Source organism: Nicotiana tomentosiformis, chromosome 4 (genome assembly GCF_000390325.3).
Source record: "Nicotiana tomentosiformis chromosome 4, ASM39032v3, whole genome shotgun sequence".
In the NCBI taxonomy this organism is placed as follows: domain Eukaryota; kingdom Viridiplantae; phylum Streptophyta; class Magnoliopsida; order Solanales; family Solanaceae; genus Nicotiana; species Nicotiana tomentosiformis.
The window spans coordinates 6,572,759-6,593,244 of record NC_090815.1 but is presented as its reverse complement, the minus strand read 5'-3'; the positions used below and the strand labels follow the sequence as shown (position 1 = coordinate 6,593,244).

Genomic DNA, 20,486 nt, shown 5'->3' with positions numbered 1-20,486 from the left:
AATGGGTAGATAATATGCCTATAGGACTCAATGATTTACTTGTTCTTCTATATATATATATATATATATATATATATATATATATATATATGTTATTCCATCACTGTATTCACTATAGAAATCATGCCATTAGGGAAAACATACACACATACACAATCTGCTAGCAAACATGAATTCAAAGTGCTGCAATTATGCTCACTGCTACGTGCTACTAGAAAACTTGCCTATAGGAATAAATGTCATTGATTTCAATTCGCATCAGCATTCACTAGAAATCATGCCTACAGTATTCTAACTATTCTATTTGCCACTGTCACCTAGAAAATATGCCTATAGGATTAAGAAATGACGATAAAATCTGCTCTAAGTGTTGAACGTTAGAGATCCTGCCTATAGGATATAATTACTCGCCATAATTTGTTAATGTTAAATCGCTCAAACATTGTTTCACGTATGCTATTGTTAGAAAGCATGAATAATTCTACGCATTCCTCCAATAGATTTCATTGTCACTTAGTGATTCATATCTAGACACAACATTTATAGGTTAAATAACTGAAAATCTGCAATCTCAAATCAGCATGCAACAATCGTATAATTATTTGGAGATAAGCAGCGTCTAGCCTTTGAAACCGCTTGTATGTTTTAATGCATAGTCACGTAGAAATCATGTCTATAGGTTTGAGGTTCTTAATTCTGAAACGGCCTAACATGAAAACTTGTTTTGCCCCCCCACCCCCCACCCCCCACCACCACCACCACCTTTTCCGTTCTTTTCTATTAGAATGAAAAATAGATTTACCTCCCTATTCAAGATCGATTTGTAATAAAATTCTTAGATTTTGTACTCTCTTTGCTTACTTGATCACACAGACTAATCCATATAATTTAAGTTCGGCCGGGACCCACAGTTGTGGACCTCGAGGAGTGCCTAACACCTTCTCTTTGATGTAACTTGAGCCCTTACCCGATCTTTGGTGGCGTTGACTAGTTAAAACAGAGTTATTTGCAAATAGGTGCCCTAACGCACCTTAAAAATCGTTAGGTGGCGACTCTCCTCTTTTAATACCTCCTTTAAAAGAATTGTCACACGTCGAGGACCGTTTTTCGCGAGAAAACGGGGCGTGACATGGTATCTCTTACAAACTTCATAAATCTTTCAAGGTCCGGAGGAATTTCTGTTTATGGTGGCGGAAAAGTAGCTTGGTCATCGCCACTTCCATTGTCGGGCAAAGCAGAATCCTCCACAAGTTCAACTAACATTTCTTCGTCTGCTTCGTCTTCCTTTGGTTGTGATTCAGCAAGTCCAAAATTTCTTCTTTCCGAACGGATCCAATCTCTGAAAAGTACTGATTTTTCTAAGCTCTCCCTCATAGTCGCTCTATAATCACAGATTTTAAGTCTTGCTTGATAGAAAGCGCTCTCTAATGCCACTGTTGAAGCTTGAATAGTTAAAATGTCTCGGGCCATCCTTGAAAGAATCGGAAAGTGTTTTTCTTTGTCCTTCCACCATTGCAAAAGATTAAAGGAGCCGACGAGATTCACTTCCTCAATTTGCTGCAACAAATAAACTTCAAGCTCATTTAGTTTTGAAAAATTATTACTACTAGTGGGTGTATCATCATCCGGTTGAGTTTCATCAAGATCAATTTCCTGATCATCATTTTCATCAATAGTATTATAATTATTAGAATAAAGAGCATTCATTAATTCATGGTCTAATTGTTCACCGACTGCAATATTATGGCAAAATTGACTCACAGTAAATTGTAATAAACTATTATCGCTATCAAGAATAGCAGGTGTAGGACGGATATGGGGTTTGGTTCGGGGAGCCGGGGGCAGGGGAGGAGGAACAGCATGACCACTAGATTCGACACTCTTGGATTTTTCCTTATTCTTATTTTTACCAAACATATTTTTTAAGGAAGCCATCTTAATTAATCAAGTAATAGCAAATAAATAAAACAAACAAAACTATAATATTAAGACTTAAGAGTTGGAACGAGTTTACCGAATTGACGAACAACTTGTTGAAAATTGATTATCGTTGAAGACTTGAATTCACCAACTTCACAATTTTTTCACAAATTGTAACAACCTCAATATTTTTTTATTATTTTTTGGAATAAAGTAAGCAATAGTAGCAAGTATAGAAGAAAATTAGAGAGAGATTGTGATAGATTGATATTGATTTTGTAAGAAAAATGAATGAATGAGGGGGTATTTATATTTGAAAATAGGAAAAAAGTGTAATTATAAAATATTTGGGGTTAAAACAAAGTTGGGGGGTTAAACGACTATTTTCTAAATAGCCAACGGCTATTTTTGGGCTACCCAACAGCTATTTTTTGAAATAGCCAAAAAAAAAAAAAAAAGTCCCTTGGCGGGCCAAACGGTCCCAGTCCTAACGGTTCAAAGGCAAGAACCGCCCCACGAGACCGGCCCAAGCCCACCTCTAGCGGTCCTACCGGTCCCGGCCCACTTGGCCCGCGATTCCGATCCCTTGGCGGGCCAAACGGTTCCAATCCTAATGGTTCAAAGGCAAGAACCAGCCCACGAGACCGGCCCAAGCCCACCTCTAGCGATCCTACCGGTCCCGGCCCACTTGGCCCGCAATCCCGGTCCCTTGGCGGGCCAAACGGTCTCGGTCCTTACGGTTCAAAGGCAAGAACCGACCCAAGCCCACCTCTAGCGGTCCTACCGGTTCCGGCCCACTTAGCCCATTTGGCCCGCGATCCCGGACCGTCCCACTTGCCACCCCTACTTTGATTATACCTAGCTTATTGATTGTTTAATTACGTATTTTAAAATTACCTTTTACCGTTGTGAGACGTAGAGTTTTTGTTGTTTTGTAGATAGATAATATTTTCCCAATACACTTTAAGTGTATGTCATTTGCTATAACTTTATAGACTAGCATGTAATTTTAACCAATCCTCCAAATCTTTTTCCTTTTCTCATTCATTTTGATTTCTAATGGGAAAAATACAGCTAATATACGCACATTACTGGAAGTGGAACATCTCATTCTTGCAACATAAAACATAGTAACAAATAACAATCATAAGCCTGGAAAAGATAAACCTTTCTCTACATGATTTGCAGATTCTGTGCGGTGAACTCTGTTTATAAGCCCAAAAATTTCCTCTACAACCAGAAGGTGTAGAACACGGAGCACGTATCATTGTGCCATCGGACTGAAGATAGATGCTCTTCCACTACAACCAGCAGAAAAGGAAGGGGAAAAAAGAACAGATCTAGTACTAGTAAATTTCATCACACAAACTCAAAACCACCTTCCTTTTGTTGCTGAGTGCACTGCATAAGATATCCAAACCCCAGTTATATACAATTAAGAAGTGCATTTGATACACAGTAGTGTTCAAAGAACAAGCCTGAAGGTGAGATTAATCCGTACAGAATCTGCTTTCACGCGCTTAGGCACTGAATGAAGCCAATCCCGCTGAGTGTAGTCTCTCATTACCAGCAACGAGCCATGTTTTAGGACAAATGAGTGTTGGTCTGGAGAGCCATTCTTCTTCGGTCGCTTTTTGGGCGGTTCACCACTCGTTATTTTACCTGGTGCAATAGATAGCAAACAGAAGAGGAAGTGATTAACACGATTTCCATGGAATCAACATAGTCACTTACAATTAGTTAACCGGACAGAAGGTCTACTACACTGAAGACTCGCACATCATTTGACAAACAAAAGAACATTTTAGAATCAATATTTACAGTTTTACACTAATCACGTACCTCCGGGTGTTTTGTCAGGTCTCTTCTTCAACAAGAATTCACGTTCACATCCAAAAGAAAGAGAAGCAATTTCTGGAGTTGGTCCATAAAGTTTCTCATCATCAGCATGCCAACCCACATAGTCATCGCCTCCCTTATACCTATTCAATAGTAAGCTGTTGAAATGACTTCCTGGAAGAGCTTTATGGACCTAAAGTGCAACACTGAAGGTATGAGAAAGAAAGTAGCTCAATGACCGGGTACTAGAACTTGAGAGGTGAAGAAGAGCAAGCTTACAGCATCCAGAATGTCCTTAAGTGGAGGAAATTCATCCCAAGAATATGCATGAGGCTGGTATCCACTATAAACTAGCTGTGGTAATCCTTCACTTGCCACATAACAACTGTCTCTAGGCTGTTGAAATATTATGAACGCTGTCAATCTATTTCCCCCCACAAAAACACATGGTAATGAGAGTAAAGTAACAGCATTTTTTATTTGAATGATTGGTACACGGACATTTAAACATTTTTTTTATTTCTACATCACACCCCTTAGGATGCGGCCCTTTCCTGGACCCTGTGTGAACGCGAGATACTTTGTGCACCGAGCTTCCCTTTTGATTAGTACACGGACAAACTAAACCAAGAAATAACACACTGAAAGAGCGAAAGCAGCAGAAAATTTACAATTTGAATGGTCAGGCAAACTAAACTATGAAATCGCACACTAAAAGAGCGTAAAGCAACAATTATTTTCAATTTGAATGGTCAGTCATGGGCACCAACAAATGAAATTATGAGTCATGCGACGTTATTGTTCAAGCATATCGTGCAAACAAGGACAAAACATTTGGCCATGATCCTTAAAGTCCTACGGATCTATTCGCAAAATTTGAACATCTCTGTTGCTCTTTTTCAAATACAAGTCAGAACTGAACTGATTCAGTACAACAGAAAAGAAGAAGCATCCAGCTTTAGCATTAAAAGTTTAAAATTGTATGTTTCTTGTTGCCCAGTTGCAGCCATTCTAAGATTGTAACAGGAAAAAGCATCATTCTATCCTGATGGACATAACTCACTGAGGTTTTGCTACTACCACCATCCTAAAACGACGAGACAAAAACTGAACCAGAAACAATAAAATTCTTGAAAAGTTAAATACCCATTTGAGATCATGTTGGTAATGGTAATTCGTGCATTTCAAATTAGTTTGTACTGCTATCAATGCAAAAATTAAACCGTACAATAGGGTAAAAAACAAACTTTTTTAGTATATATATAAACTTTTAGATCCCCTTGAAATAATTTTAAAAAAAAAGTTTTTAGTACTGATGGAGCTAGATAAATTGAAAGAGAGATTGCAGAAATGGAGAACCTGAACACAGGATCGACCGAAGACGCGAATAGTGGGACGTTTCCAGGGTATATTTTTGTTTAAATATTCTAAATAATCCCATGATTGGTCGTATGCTAAAAACTTAGGCATGTAGATTACTTGGCTTCCATTTCCTAATTCCACAACTACTCTCTTTGTTTTTGAATCGCTTGTTGCTGCGACAGCTACATTCTGCTCCACCTCATTCTCAGACTTACGGCCGTGGCGGTCGCCGGACTCGGCGGTCTCGGCCTTCGGGTTCAGTTTCGTCACCATCGCCATTGGCGGAGAAAGAGCGGAAATGAAAACGGTAATGATTTGGGCCTAGTGGAGGAGGGTTAAATTCAAAAATAGCCATTTATAAGTGCTAATTGAAAAATAGTCACCGTTTCAAAAGTAATTAAAATTTAGCCACTTTTCATGTAAAAATAAATCTGAACAAAAATACTATTTAAAATCCAAAAAATATTCCAGCATAATATACTAGAGTTTCAGTAGAATATAGTGGAGTTCCAGCATAATATACTGGAGTTTCAGTATAATATACTGGAGTTCCAGCATAATATGTTAGAAGTTCATACACAGATACTCCAATCTCCAATATATTATGATGTAACTTTTCGTGTGCTGGAGTTCCAGCATAATATGCTGGAAGTGCATATACAGGTGCACCAATCTCCAATATATTGAGCTGGAACTTTCCGTGTTGCAACAAAATAAAGGTTATTTTTCAATGGTTTTACAAACGCTGACTATTTTTTAATTACCAGTCCGAAAACATACTAGCCCGTACTATTTTTACAGTGGAATATGGCGGCAAATTCGACCCGGAATCGGTCCAACCAACGCAGAATGGGCCTTTGTGTCCGTCTTGTCCAAGTGACTAATGTTTACACAAATAGCCGACCACTTTCATTGTTTACTTTTATTTTTAGCGTAACTAATTGAGTGGGTTGCTATTTAGGTTAATTCTTTGGGATTCGTATTACGGCCTTATTGTTTAGCGACAAGATTTTTTTTTACCTTTTTTCTTTTCTTTTTACAAGATTTTTTTTACTCAAATAATCCCTCTATTTCAATCTAAATGACACACTTTCATTATTAGTTTGTTCAAAAAAGAATGACTCGCTTTACTCTTGATAAGAAACTTTTATAGCCACAAAAATATCATGGCCCCACAACTTTTGCCCCTTAAACTTTTAGGATCACATGCTTCAAAAATATTCTTTTTTTGTTTTATACTTTGTGTCAAGTCAAACTACATATCTAAATTGAAACGGATGAACACAGAATGTCTAACTTGACAGTAGTTTGAATCCAATACCATATATTGTTGCCTAAATCACCATAATTAACTTGCAACATAAGATACAACACCACATATTCCCAGCCAAATCTAGTAAAGAGAATAGCCTTTTCATAAACAGGTACTAGAACATGTTTCTTTGGTTATGAGAAGTGAACAAATTCAGTGCTAATTGCTGCTTAAAAGGGACCTGTTTCTACCCTTCCATTCCAATTGTAAATCACTCCAGCTTGTCTGTTACAGAATAAGCCTTGGGAGAAGCACTATGATTTAGATTATGCACATACCAAGTTCCAAATAAAAGACGCCAAATATAGGCCCTTCTTCTACTTGACATGGCACAGTACATGCTAACACTGATCACTTGACATCTTTTTCAACCTACAATAAGAAGTATACAGCTCGAACAAGAGATGCATCGATGTCATTAAAAACCATTCTACTTGGAGGGAGAAGCACACGAAAAATCGATCAATTTGATCTTCAACTCTATCTCCCCAGACTCCACCTCACAAAGCCTCAACCAAACGTGTTGCACAACTTCACCATTCACCCAATTAATGCTGCTATCAACTGCTAGACAATTATCTCTCTCCGGGATGACCTTCCTTAACGTTGTCCCCTCGGAAGCAACCCCGAGAATCTTTCTTAATCTAGCAGCTGCAACCAAAGGTTGAAGGCTGAGTTGAGCATTTCCCATCTTGTCATCTGCCTTGAAACGGTCTTTGTCGAATACTTCCTGTCACAAATTGCATTACAACGACTTGGAAATAATATCATAGAATTTTTCTAAGATAGCAGTTCAGGATACCGACATGATTTCATTTTCATGTAATAAATAATATACACACTGAAGAACAAGGCCTTAGAAATCCTTGAAAATATGTTCCAGCATATTAAAGATCTATCTTAACTTCTTTTGCTTTATCTCAACCAATTAGGCGATAAATTGTTGAAGAACATATACACTAAATGAACCAGTAGAGTGAAATGACTGAAGTTCAGCCGCATCATAAATTTCATAGGATGGCCCTATGGATAACTGCTAATATCCTTTTCAATCTTAAACTTCAAACATTTCAGAACATGCAGACTAACTATTAAACAGATCTACACCAACAAAAGGCAGCCCGGTGTACTAAGCTCCCACTATACGCGGGGTCCGGGAAAGGGCCAAACCATAAGGGTCTATTGTACATAACCTTACCCTGCATTTATGCAAAAGGCTATTTCCACAGCTCGAACTAATGACTTCCTGGTCACATGGAAGCAACTTTACCGGTTACGCCAAGGCTCCCCTTCCTAAAGGGCAGCCCCGAGACCTACACCAATAATAGTGCAAAATAAAGTAATGGAAATATGCAAAACTTTTGTCAGAGGCAAGCACGTCGTCTGCCTGAATCCAAGTCTATAAAATGGGATTAGAGGCGGACTACGAGAGATGACAATACAACTGCTAACAATATAAAAGTCTAGGTAGAAGCATATACCAATTCGAGAACCTCAGCTGGTTCGGAGATAGAGAAACAAAATTCTTCATTCCAAACAGGATTAAGGCAGCAATTTATGACTTTGGTTTTGGCAGTCTGGTAAAACAATAAAATGCACTATCAGATGTCAGCTCAACATAGCAATTACAAAACTCTCATGTAAAGTGAAAGGGTAACATCATACATCGTAACAAGTATCTGACGTGACCTACAACATAAAAGATTTTATTTTTAATCTTTCCGAAGCAATTGTACGATTAATTTGAAATACTATTTTGTAAATGAAGAGAACTCTATAAGTACAAGAAAATTATTGTCTTGCGGGTTGAGGAAGTGACAACAACAATTCCATAAATTAAAGAGAGATGCCCTATTTCCAGCTCTATTTGTGAGAGAGGCAAATAAGAAATTAATTTATCTGCGACTTCATCACATCATAAAATATTAAACTTGGTCTAACAATCACAAGTCATTATCGCTACTCGCTAACTAGGATTCAGAGTATGCAATTGAAATAAAACTAGTAAAATCTCTGAATGTCCAAGAATAAATAACATCTGAGTAACATAAGACAGATAATATCATAAGGAAGAAGCAGAGGGGGAAAACATAGAACGACCTGATTGCCGAGCTTGAGAATGACATAAGGATCGCTGGTCCTGAAGTCCCGAATCACCAAACGTTTCCCTTGTACAACAGTCACTTTTATCTGTCCTAATTTGTCTCCCATAATCCACTACTGCAATGTCATAAACTCAGAGCTGCATTTTACAAGGCAACTTAACCTTATATTAAAATAGAATCCAGAACATATTAGAGGATATGGGAAAGCAGGAGTGGAGCGAGTCTATTAGGTGTGTGTTCGGCCGAACCTCATTACTTTTGCTTAAACACTGTATTTGTATTAGGTCATTAAATATATATAAATATTTAATTGCGAACCCAGTAACAAAGATAGAACTATGGGTTCTATGGCAAATTCAGAACTCATCAACTTCAAATCCTGGCTCTGGCTCTGTGGGAAAGAAACAAACACTTGACTCTGGGAGGTTGCATTCTGTTATACTATAAATTAAAGGTGGAACTTTATGATACATAGATCAGAAAATACAGATAATTAGCAGAAAAAATCAGCTCTAATCAAAAAGAAGAGGAAAATGTCAAGAGTGGGAGAGAAATATTAGATGATATGGGAAAGCAGGAGTGGAGCGAGTCTATTAGGTGTGTGTTCGGCCGAACCTCATTACTTTTGCTTAAACACTGTATTTGTATTAGGTCATTAAATATGTATAAATATTTAATTACCCAATAACAAAGATGAACTATGGGTTCTATGGAAAATTCAGAACCAATCAACTTCAAATCCTGGCTCTGCGTGACTCTGTGGGAAAGAAACAAGCACTTGATCTGGGTTGCATTCTGTTATACTATATTTTAAAGGTGGAACTTTATGATACATAGATCAGAAAAGACAGATAATTAGCAGAAAAATTCAGCTCCAATCCAAAAGAAGAGGAAAATGTCAAGAGTGGGAGATAATTTCTTGCAAAAATCACACACAACAGCAACAAATTACATAAAACCCTGGAATTGAGCTTGAGAAAGGGAACTTCATTAACAGTGTCCAACTAGATAATAAGCAGCTGAAACCTTAAAAACAGCAGACAGACAAAAAAAAAGATCTTTAATGCAGATGAAGCAGACCCATATGTCGAAAATTTCCACAAAACTTTAAAAAAAATCAGAAAAGAAAAAAAAAAGGAGCAAATTTTAAGTTACATGAAACAGAACCAGATATTTCAAGAAAACTTTAAAACAACAGGAAGAAAAAAAGGAACACTGTTTAACTCACATGAAGCAGAAGAAGATATTCTTGTTATGATCGCTGCTTCTTCGGTTTGTTCAAAAGATTCAGCTTTCAATTTGCTTTTGAATAGTGAAGAAGCCAAGACTCAACAAAGGGGCAGCGCAAAATGGAGCTTAAGAATGGGTGGATTATGGAATGACCGAATGAGAACTGTCTAAGATACCGCATAAAGATATAATAGTACCTTCAAAAGATATATTTGTTTCGTCTCATTTGTTTCGAATATAAAATTTGATTGATATAACAATCGAATATAAAATTCGATTGATTTAACAAAATGTAAATATATATTATAACATAATATAAAAATTAATTTTAAAAAATACTTAACCGTTATTGTAAAATATTATTATTATAATAGATATTTTGTTATAGAAAAGTTTGATTATATATGATTAATGATAGTGGAATGATTAATCCTAACATAATATTTGGCATACGATAACACAATATTTAATCGGTCTTATAAAAAAAATTAAATATAGCATTAGTAGGATAAAGTCTCACATAAGATAACACAAAAAACTCAATAACTTAGTAGCGTTAGTAGTATTAATCTTTAAACAAATAATAGGCCAGATTCACTTTTTACTTTTCTTAATCGATAAACGTAAATTATACACTGATTATACATAATTATACACATATTATATACTCTTATGCATATATTATACATCTAACTGTTATTTTTAATTTTTTTTTAAACGGTTGAATAAGCGGCTATTAAGTTAATTCTTCTAATCATACCAACATTAAGTTTTGCAGTAACTTATATAATCAGTACTATTGTTTTATACGAGGTACAATATAGAATAAGAATATAATATATAGTAATGACACAGAGATTAAAATATTTAAAGAATAAATAACTCGTTGTATAATAATTTCTTTACAATTAATTACCTCATAGCAATTACTTCATTTTAATCATCGCATATAATTCCTACATTATAATTTTCACATAACTAGTATGTTAAGCAAACAACATGAAGTTTAATTAGGCTGCCAATAGACCAGCCATTGCCATATTGTATAAATCTGCCATGCTTAAATTCCAAATTAAGTTAAATAGCTTATATAGCAATATGAATACTCCATATTTGTTTCTTGCCCTTTAAGTTAATTACCATAATTTTTATTTTCTTGAAGTTGAATCTGCCTCGAAAAGTCTACACATAAGCATTTAACAAGGGTTTGTTTGGAAAGTCACGTAACTAGAATTGGTGTAATTATTAGGGTAGTAATTACTAGGGAAGTAATTACACAGTCTGGCAATTATGACGACATGTTTGTTTGTCATAGCGTAATTACAGTGCAATTACAAGCGTGCTGTTTGGTTGTACAAATGTAATTACACAGTTAGATCAAATTTTAATTGGAGTGATTATCAAAACTTAAAAGTTAATATAATAAATATATGCCTATAAATAATTTTTTATAAGTATAAATGATACTATTACATTTGGTATTTAAAATGTATACTTTTTCTTGGATATACACTCATTAGTAATCATATATTTTATAACTAATATTGTAAAAATAATTGATATATTTTTTTCAAATTACTAATATTTAGTTTAATTAATTATGAAAATTAAAAACATATATTTTGTAAGAACATCATGTAATGCATGTTTAATAAAATAAATTAATACTTATAAATATAACATTATGAAAATGTTTATCTATCAATTCTAACTAAAAAATGAACAACACGCAATGTGTGAAATAACAAGCTAATACTACTAAAACAAGTAAATTGGAACCATAAATATAACACAATTTTAAAATCCCACAAAAAATACTTTAACATATGTCAAATTCCAACACAATAAAAATAAGTTCCAATACAACTTAAGATTAAGAAACATAATAAGTTTATAACCTCATTCAACAACGAAATTCTACTTTAATGATATCACCAGTTATATGCCCTATTTGTTAATGACTCATTATTTCTAATACTAGGAGGTGTAGTCTCAAAAACTAGAATAATAACATAGTTACGCAAGATGAAGAAAATAAAATAAATAAGAAATAAAATATACGAGCTATTACATGTAATTACACCTTTCCAATTACACTCAATTTCATGTTGACCACGTAATTACTTGACCAAACAAACATGTCAAACTATGTAATTATACCCGATTACACCCAAATCAAATTACTAAGTTCAAACATGCTCTAAGAGTTAAAAATTGTATCAGTGGAGGCAGTTCGGCGTGGTTCATTTTCCCTCATTCTTTTTCTCTTTCATACTCTTAATTAATTTAAATCGTGTTAGACGTTTAGTTTGAAAATGTAATTAAATATAAAAATCCAGGCTATTAAACGCTACAATATACTATCACATTTTCCACATTAGACGGTAGTCATTACAATTCATAACATTTTTCCACTGTCCTTTTCTAAGTATTTGCTTTGACCAAATCGCACTTATTTCATTTTCCAACTTTTTGTAGCATCCTAGCTAGATTGATTTTCACATCCAAATATTCGTTTAGCACCTTTATATTATGTATAAAATATAAATTTAAAAAGCTTTGCAAAAAAATATCTTCAAGCACGTGAAATAGTGATATTTGTTCTGTCTGCTAACAATTTCGACATGTCCCATTTAATCCACCTATGACCCATACTACAAACCTTGTACTGTTCAAGCGGGTTCAATTGAACTTATAACTTTCGACGCAGAGTAAAAATTTATATATAAAAATTCATTAAAATAGCAAAAATAATATATATGAACTCATAACTTTAAAACTATAATTGGTTCAATGTTAAAAATCTTGAAAGTAGAACCCAAAATATTTAAATTCCGGATTCGCATCGACTACAAAAGGTAGCACCTTTTTAAGAAGAAAAAAAAAACAGAAAATGGGGTAATTTCGAAAAAAGACAAATAGTTTGCTACGATGTTAAGTCATTTTCCGGGACATGTTTTCCAGATAAAGAATTATTTTCCAAAAGAATATTTTCTTTCTGTCGGGAAGTAAAAATATTTATTAAAGACTTATAATAATATTAGCCAACTGGATAGTGTTTTGATCAAGATTTTAAGTACTCCTATTAAAGATTGAAAATATTGCTAAGTCTTAGTTAAAGCAATATAATAATATGAAATTGAAGTTGAGATAATTATGAAGGAAAATACCTTCCGCTTAAAAGTGAGGGATGTTATTTTCCCTTTTCGGTGAAAATAATATTTTTCCTCATGGAAAATAATTTCATCAAATCAAACACCAACAAAATGACTCATTTTCTGAAAAATATTCTCCGATCCTGTTCTATGGAACAGACCCTAACTATACTTCTAAGTAGGGGTGTACAAATCGAACCGGAAAATCGCACCAAACCGAAAAGTCAAACCAAATCGATTAAAAAACCCGATTAGATTTGGTTTGATTTGGTTTGGTATTAAGTAAAAAAAAATCCGAACCAAACCGACATATAAATATATAATTTTTATATATACTTTTAAGATTTTATATAGAATTTTCTTTAAAAAATGTCTAGAAATATTTGAGATTCTCTTGCGGGATATAATATTTAATAGTATATACAGTGCTCCATATTTATTAACCTTAAATAATGGGTTGTATGATCGCTTTCTCATCAAGTATTACTGAAATACGTCAATCTCTTTGTTCTTCCATATTCATATCATATGCTAAGATCTATTAAATTGTTATATTTTTTCGGATGTGAAGTGATCATTATTATTTAGGTATCATATTGATTTTTATGTTTAATTACTAAATTCGGTTAACCTTGAAAATGTGCATCAACGAAACATTATTGTCAGACGACTTAAAAAATAACTATTATGTGCTACTAAAAAAATTCTCTCATAAGAATATTTTAATAGATAATATATTTGTCATTTTTTTTATATTTTTACTAAACATATATTTACTTATCAAAAATTTAACAAAGTAAAATTAAAATAATATTTAACTAACGAAAAACTCGAAAAATTCGACAAAACCGAACCAATCCAAACCGATATAGTTGCAGTTTGGTTTGGTTTTGATAAAATCCGAATCAACCCGGTCCATGTACACCCCTACTTCTAAGTTCTAACTAAAAAATGTCGCAACTATTTCGAAGAAGAAAAAAAAACAAGAAAGAAACACCAAATTATATTGGAGACAGATGATGTTTGGCATATTTCGATCTGTGTTGATGTTACTTTGCCCATGCTTTAACCACTTTTTGATGTTATTTAATCTTTAAAACACCCAACATGGTGTAATTATTGGTTTGATGACTAATTAAGTTATGTGTGACGATTTAAGGTGTTCGGAGTGCAAAATATGAAGAAAAGGTGGTTTAGCTAGAGGAAGAAGGGTTGGATGCGTCGCATCCAACCTAGGAAAACATCATCATGCATGCAACCTTAGCAGTGAAGTTGGGCCATCGCGTCTGCCATCGCATGCGAAACTGGGAAGTAGAAGTGAAGCTGGATGCGTCGCGTCCACCATCGCATGCAAGCTGAGAAATAGAGGACAAGGTGGATGCGTCGCATCCACCTTCGCAGGCAAAAATTGAAATGGAGGACAAGGTGGATGCGTCGCATCCACCTTAGCATCAACCCCTGAAGCCGATTTGGACTAGGAATAGGAGAGCTTTGGCCCACGACTTTTGTACGCAATATATAAGCTAAAAACGCCTCTTTGAGGTTATCTAACATATTGGGAAGAGGAAAAAAGCCAGGAAAAAGCTGTGAAGGCAGGAATTCATCAAGTTTCATCTTTCTCCCACCAAACTTAGTAATTTTTATGTTTCTTTATATGATTTGTTGTTTGGCTACCATGACTATGTGGAGCTAAACTTCACGTTCTAGGGTTGTGGTTCTTTCATGACTATTGTTATTCGGATATTGATTTTGACTTCTTGATTTATCATATTAGTTTATTTATTCAATCTTGCACTTAATTATTTAATTGCTTGATCATCAATTGAATATTATCTACGAATCTAGAATTGAACTCGAAAGTGGGAATTCTATATTGCATATAGGATTGAGTAGGGCAAGTTCTTGAACTCGGGCATCGGGGAACGGATTCGTAGTTAGGATAGACATATACCTAATTGCCTTGCTTGGTTGATTTACAGGAATTATAAATGCGTTCTTGTTGATTCTAACTCCATAGACATATAGGCGTTAGGTTAGCTTGAATAGGCGAGTAAGAACTCGACAGATTCTTATGAGCATTAACCCTGTCAACCAATAAGCTAGATAAATTAGTCGGTCAATTCAATTGAAGAATACAATAGGATTGTTAGATAGCCCATAACCCTAGATCGTTTTCATTACATTGATATCATAAAAGTCTGCTCTTTCTCTGTTCAAAGTTTATTATTTATATTATTCTTATTTAATTAGTTAGAATAAAATATTTTTAGATTTAATTCTTGTTTAGATAATTAAGATAGGCTAATTTAGTTAATAGTTAATCATAAGTCCTCGTGGGTTCGACATCCGACTTTGAGTCACTTTATTACTTGACGACCGCGTATACTTGCGTGAGTGTGTTTGGTCGCAACAAGTTTTTGGCGCCGTTGCCGGGGACTTAGAAATTAGCTACGTGACTAAGTTAAGCTTTTATTAGATATTTGTTTTCAAGTTTTAATTTTCAGTTTGCCTGGTTTGTGTCAACGCAGGGTTTACTCTCGAATGCAGAGGAGTAGAAGTGCAAACAACCTCATTCCTCTTGATCCAGAAATCGAACGAACATTACATAGAGTGAGAAGGGAACACGAAGCTAGAACGAGAATAGAAAGAGATTTGGACATCGCAATCCAACCACAGCCAATAGATATGGCAGGCAATGAAGAGCGTCCGGTAATCGAAGCCGCAAGGCCCAATCTTGCGAATATGACTCAGGCTATTGTGAAGCCTGATATCACTGGGCATTTTGAACTCAAACAGTACATGGTACAGCTGATTCAGTCAACAGGACAATATGTGGGTCTATCTCATGAGGACCCGCAGAGGCATATTCAGAACTTCTTGGAAATCACGGACACTTACAATTATCCGAACGTCTCCAAGGACTATGTCAGGCTGACACTATTCCCTTTTTCACTGTTGGGGGAAGCTAAAGAATGGTTGCAAAAGGAGCCCGCGAACTCTATCCACACTTGGGATGATCTAGCAAGGAAATTCCTGATCAAGTTTTTCCCAACTAAGAAGACAAAGTCGTTGAGGAGCCAAATTCTTGGGTTCCAACAACGGGATGGCGAGACACTTCGTCAAGCTTGGGAAAGATACAAGAAACTACTCAGAGACTGCCCGCATCATTGTCAAACTGATGAGGTATTGGGTCACACTTTTGTTGATGGGTTAGATGAAGCATCAAAGATGAATCTTGACTCAGCTTGTGGGGGTAGTTGCATGGCAAGACCGTATAGTGAAATACAACTCCTGCTAAATAATTTCACTGCTAATGACCATAATTGGCAAGGAGAGGGGGATTCACGAAGGGTAATTAAACAGAAGGCCGCCGGTTTGATTGAGCTTGATGACTTTTCCGCCATGAGAGCCGATATAGCAAAATTGGCAAATCAGATGAATAGAATGACAACACAACAAATGCAACATGTACAGCAGATGTCTATTTGTTGCGAACTATGCGGAGACAGTCATATGATTGACATGTGCCCCACGAATCCTGAATCTATATACTATGTGGGACAACAAAACAGAGGTCCTATGAATCAACATGCGCAATATGGGAACACTTACAACCCAAACTGGAGGAATCATCCTAACTTCTCATGGGGCGGAAGTCAACAGAATCAGTATAGGCCTCAAGGGAATTTTACTCAACCTCAGAAGCCACCCCAACAAATGGAAGAAAGTACGAATGACTTGCTGAAAAAGTTGTTACTAGACAATCAACAGCTCAGGACCGATTTCAGAAATCTTGAGAGGCAAATGGGGCAGTTAGCAGCAAACCAAAATACTAGACCTACAGGCTCACTTCCCAGTGATACAGAGAAGAACCCTCAAATTAATGCAGTTACACTTAGAAACGGGAGGGAACTAGAGGAAGCGCCAAGGAAGATAAAAGAAAAACCTATACCTGGGGGGGAGTTGACACCTAAGGCAACACAAGAGTCAAAGGAAGATGATGCAAGTTCAGAGCGAATGGAGGTTACAAGGCCACCACCACCTTTCCCCCAAAGATTGCAGAAAAGGAATGACGATCGCATGTTCAACAAATTTCTCTCCATGTTGAGTCAGGTTCAATTAAATATTCCATTAGTGGATGTACTTCGTGAAATTCCAAAGTACGCTAAGTACATAAAAGACATAGTGGCTCATAAGAGGAAATTGACTGAGTTCGAGACGGTTGCACTTACTGAGGAATGCACATCAAGGGTCCAAAACAAGCTTCCCCAAAAGCTTAAGGACCCTGGCAGCTTCACTATTCCAGTACAAATCGGTAATATTAACGTGGGACGTGCTCTGTGTGATTTGGGTGCAAGCATAAATCTGATGCCGTTATCCTTGTTTAAGCAATTAGGTCTGGGAGCTCCGAGACCAACCACCGTGATGTTGCAATTAGCTGATAGGTCCATAGCCTACCCCGAAGGAGTGATTGAAGATGTGCTGCTGCAAATTGGAAAATTCATCTTCCCAGCTGACTTCATTATTCTAGACTTCGAGGCTGATGAACAAGTTCCAATCATATTGGGACGACCTCTCTTGGCTACTGGCGATGCAATAATTAAAGTGAGAGAAGGGAAAATGATTATGAGAGTGGACAACGAGGAGGCAGTCTTCAATGTCTACAAAGCAATCCAACTCCCCCGCCACTATGAGGAGCTCTCTATGATATCTGTGGTGGAGGTGGATGAGAAACTTCTTAACACGAGTGTATATCTAGGCGACTGTTTAGAAAAAGCAATCATGCTGTTTGATAGCTTGGATATGGATGATGAGGTTGAGGAGATGAAGGGAATCCTAGATACATCATGTGGTTACATGCAAGGAATAATCCCGTTTGAGCCCCTGAATAGGCCAAGTGGCCCCCCACCAAAGCCGTCAATTGAAAAAGCTCCAAATTTGGAACTTAAACCCCTACCCCCTCACCTTCAATATGCTTATTTGGGAAGTTCTGACACTTTACCTGTTATTATTTCTGCTCACTTGTCTAAATTACAGGAAGAAAAGCTATTAAGGGTGCTACGTGAGCACAAGCGAGCAATTGGGTGGACAATGTCTGACATTAAAGGCATTAGTCCAGCTTTCTGCATGCACAAAATCCTCATGGAGGACGGACACAAGCCGAGTGTAGAACACCAACGCCGACTAAATCCAATCATGAAAGAAGTGGTAAGGAAAGAAGTGATTAAGTGGCTTGATGCAGGTATTGTATTTCCAATCTCTGATAGTAAATGGGTAAGCCCCGTTCAATGTGTGCCGAAGAAAGGGGGGATAACCGTAGTAGTTAATGAAAATAATGACTTAATTCCTACAAGAACTGTAACTGGATGGAGAATTTGCATAGATTACAGAAAACTAAACAATGCCACCCGGAAAGACCACTTTCCCCTGCCTTTTATTGACCAAATGCTTGATAGATTAGCTGGCCAGGAATACTACTGTTTCCTGGACGGTTATTCGGGGTATAATCAGATTGCTATAGCCCCAGAAGACCAAGAGAAAACTACATTTACATGTCCTTATGGCACGTATGCGTTCAAGAGAATGCCCTTCGGTCTTTGTAATGCACCTGCGACTTTTCAAAGGTGTATGATGGCTATTTTCACTGACATGGTTGAAAGATATGTAGAAGTATTCATGGACGATTTTTCTGTGTTTGGATGTTCTTTTGATAGTTGTTTGATGAACCTTGATAAAGTGCTAGCTAGGTGTGAAGAGACGAACTTGGTGCTAAACTGGGAAAAGTGCCATTTCATGGTACGTGAAGGTATAGTTTTGGGGCACAAGGTTTCAAAAGATGGTCTACAGGTGGATAAAGCAAAGGTGGAGACGATCGAAAAATTGCCCCCGCTGACATCCATCAAAGGCATTCGCAGTTTCTTGGGTCATGCAGGTTTTTATCGTCGTTTCATTAAAGATTTTTCGAAAATTTCTTCCCCTTTGTGCAGGCTTCTAGAGAAAGACGTTACCTTCAAGTTTGATAATGCATGTCTGAAAGCATTTGAGGAGCTGAAGGGAAGATTGGTGACTGCACCAATTATCATTGGCCCCGATTGGGCACAACCATTTGAGTTGATGTGCGATGCAAGTGACATAGCAATTGGAGCGGTGTTGGGGCAAAGGAGGGATAAAATCTTTCACTCCATTTATTATGCAAGCAAAACTATGAATCCAGCTCAGATGAATTATACAGTGACTGAAAAGGAGTTGCTTGCAGTGGTGTGGGCGTTTGACAAGTTCAGATCCTATCTAGTGGGAACCAAAGTCATCGTCTACACAGATCATTCAGCTATCAGATACCTATTTGAAAAGAAAGACGCCAAGCCGAGGCTGATTCGTTGGGTCCTCCTCTTGCAAGAATTTGACTTAGAGATCCGAGATCGAAAAGGGACAGAAAATTAAGTGGCCGATCATTTGTCCAGATTAGAGAGCCGGAACCATGTAGCTGAAGGAGGGTCAATTCCAGAAACATTTCCGGATGAGCAAATATTGGCAATCACCTCAGGTGAAGCCCCATGGTATGCAGATTATGTGAATTTTATTGCAAGTGGGGTAACGCCACTAGAATGGACAGCTGACAATAGAAGAAGATTCCTACATGATGTAAGGTTCTACGTGTGGGATGAGCCATTCCTATATAGGCAGTGTGCAGATCAGTTGGTGAGAAGGTGTGTTCCTGAGGAAGAGATGAAGGCTATACTACATGACTGCCATGCGTCACCATATGGAGGTCATCACGGCGGGGATAGAACCGCCCAAAAAGTGCTACAATCAGGTTTTTATTGGCCAAAATTGTTTAAGGATGCACATGCCTTCGTTAAAAATTGTGATAGATGCCAAAGAACTGGAACTATCACGAGGAAGCACGAGATGCCCTTGCAAAATATACTGGCGGTAGAACTTTTTGATGTTTGGGGGATTGATTTTATGGGACCATTCCCATATTCTAACGGACACAGATACATCTTGGTGGCGGTCGACTATGTTTCTAAGTGGGTAGAGGCCATAGCTCTTCCTACTAACGACGCAAAAGTTGTGGTAGGCTTTGTAAAGAAGCACATCTTCACACGTTTTGGGACCCCAAGAGTGTTGATAAGCGACGGGGGAACTCACTTTTGTAACAAACTGCTGAATAATATTCTCGCAAAATACGGAGTCAAGCACAAAGTTTCCACTGCCTATCATCCCCAAACGAGTGGTCAAGTAGAAGTTTCCAACAGAGAGGTCAAGCAGATTTTGGAAAAGACAGTAAGTATGAATAGAAAGGACTGGGCCGGGAAGCTGGATGACGCATTATGGGCATATCGCACTGCGTACAAGACCCCAATAGGCACTTCTCCGTACAGGTTGGTTTATGGGAAGGCCTGCCATCTGCCCGTCGAGCTTGAACACAAAGCATATTGGGCGATTAAAAAGCTAAATATGGAGATGGACTTGGCCGGTGAAAAGAGATTGCTACAACTCAACGAGCTTGATGAGTTTCGATTGCATGCGTATGAAAATGCCAAATTGTATAAAGAGAAG

The 20,486-nt window shown here is 36.8% G+C and overlaps 2 protein-coding genes across 4 annotated transcripts; both read right to left on the bottom strand.

Moving 5' to 3' along the window:
- Window positions 1–3,008: 3,008 nt before the first annotated feature.
- On the bottom strand, window positions 3,009–5,439 carry LOC104106475 (DNA oxidative demethylase ALKBH2). The gene is made up of 5 exons (XM_009615026.4): window positions 5,119–5,439; window positions 4,039–4,155; window positions 3,763–3,952; window positions 3,422–3,582; window positions 3,009–3,321 (listed from the first exon to the last, which is right to left on the bottom strand). Exons 1-5 carry the CDS (start codon window positions 5,398–5,400, stop codon window positions 3,280–3,282), a joined length of 792 nt encoding a protein of 263 aa, XP_009613321.1. The 5' UTR covers window positions 5,401–5,439; the 3' UTR covers window positions 3,009–3,279.
- Window positions 5,440–6,428: 989 nt separating this feature from the next.
- Window positions 6,429–9,943, bottom strand: LOC104106473 (protein C2-DOMAIN ABA-RELATED 11-like). 3 transcript variants are annotated; one of them, XM_009615023.4, is made up of 4 exons: window positions 9,767–9,943; window positions 8,534–8,675; window positions 7,915–8,010; window positions 6,429–7,163 (listed from the first exon to the last, which is right to left on the bottom strand). In XM_009615023.4, the coding sequence occupies exons 2-4, from the start codon at window positions 8,642–8,644 to the stop codon at window positions 6,864–6,866; spliced, it is 507 nt and encodes a 168-aa protein (XP_009613318.1). In that variant the 5' UTR covers window positions 8,645–8,675; window positions 9,767–9,943; the 3' UTR covers window positions 6,429–6,863. The 3 variants fall into 3 exon arrangements, with proteins under 3 accessions (XP_009613318.1, XP_070055624.1, XP_009613320.1); XM_070199523.1 differs by having other exon boundaries at window positions 8,534–8,653; XM_009615025.4 differs by having other exon boundaries at window positions 8,534–8,650.
- Window positions 9,944–20,486: the final 10,543 nt, after the last annotated feature.

Coding starts and splice junctions, on each gene's coding strand:
- LOC104106473 (XM_009615023.4), bottom strand. CDS start 8,644: ATGGGAGACAAATTAGGACAGATAAAAGTGACTGTTGTACAAGGGAAA. Junction 8,011..8,533: donor TTCTCAAGCTCGGCAATCAG/GTCGTTCTATGT, acceptor TTGTTTTACCAG/ACTGCCAAAACCAAAGTCAT. Junction 7,164..7,914: donor CAGCTGAGGTTCTCGAATTG/GTATATGCTTCT, acceptor AATTTGTGACAG/GAAGTATTCGACAAAGACCG.
- LOC104106475 (XM_009615026.4), bottom strand. CDS start 5,400: ATGGCGATGGTGACGAAACTGAACCCGAAGGCCGAGACCGCCGAGTCC. Junction 4,156..5,118: donor TCGGTCGATCCTGTGTTCAG/GTTCTCCATTTC, acceptor ATATTTCAACAG/CCTAGAGACAGTTGTTATGT. Junction 3,583..3,762: donor ACCTGACAAAACACCCGGAG/GTACGTGATTAG, acceptor CTATTGCACCAG/GTAAAATAACGAGTGGTGAA.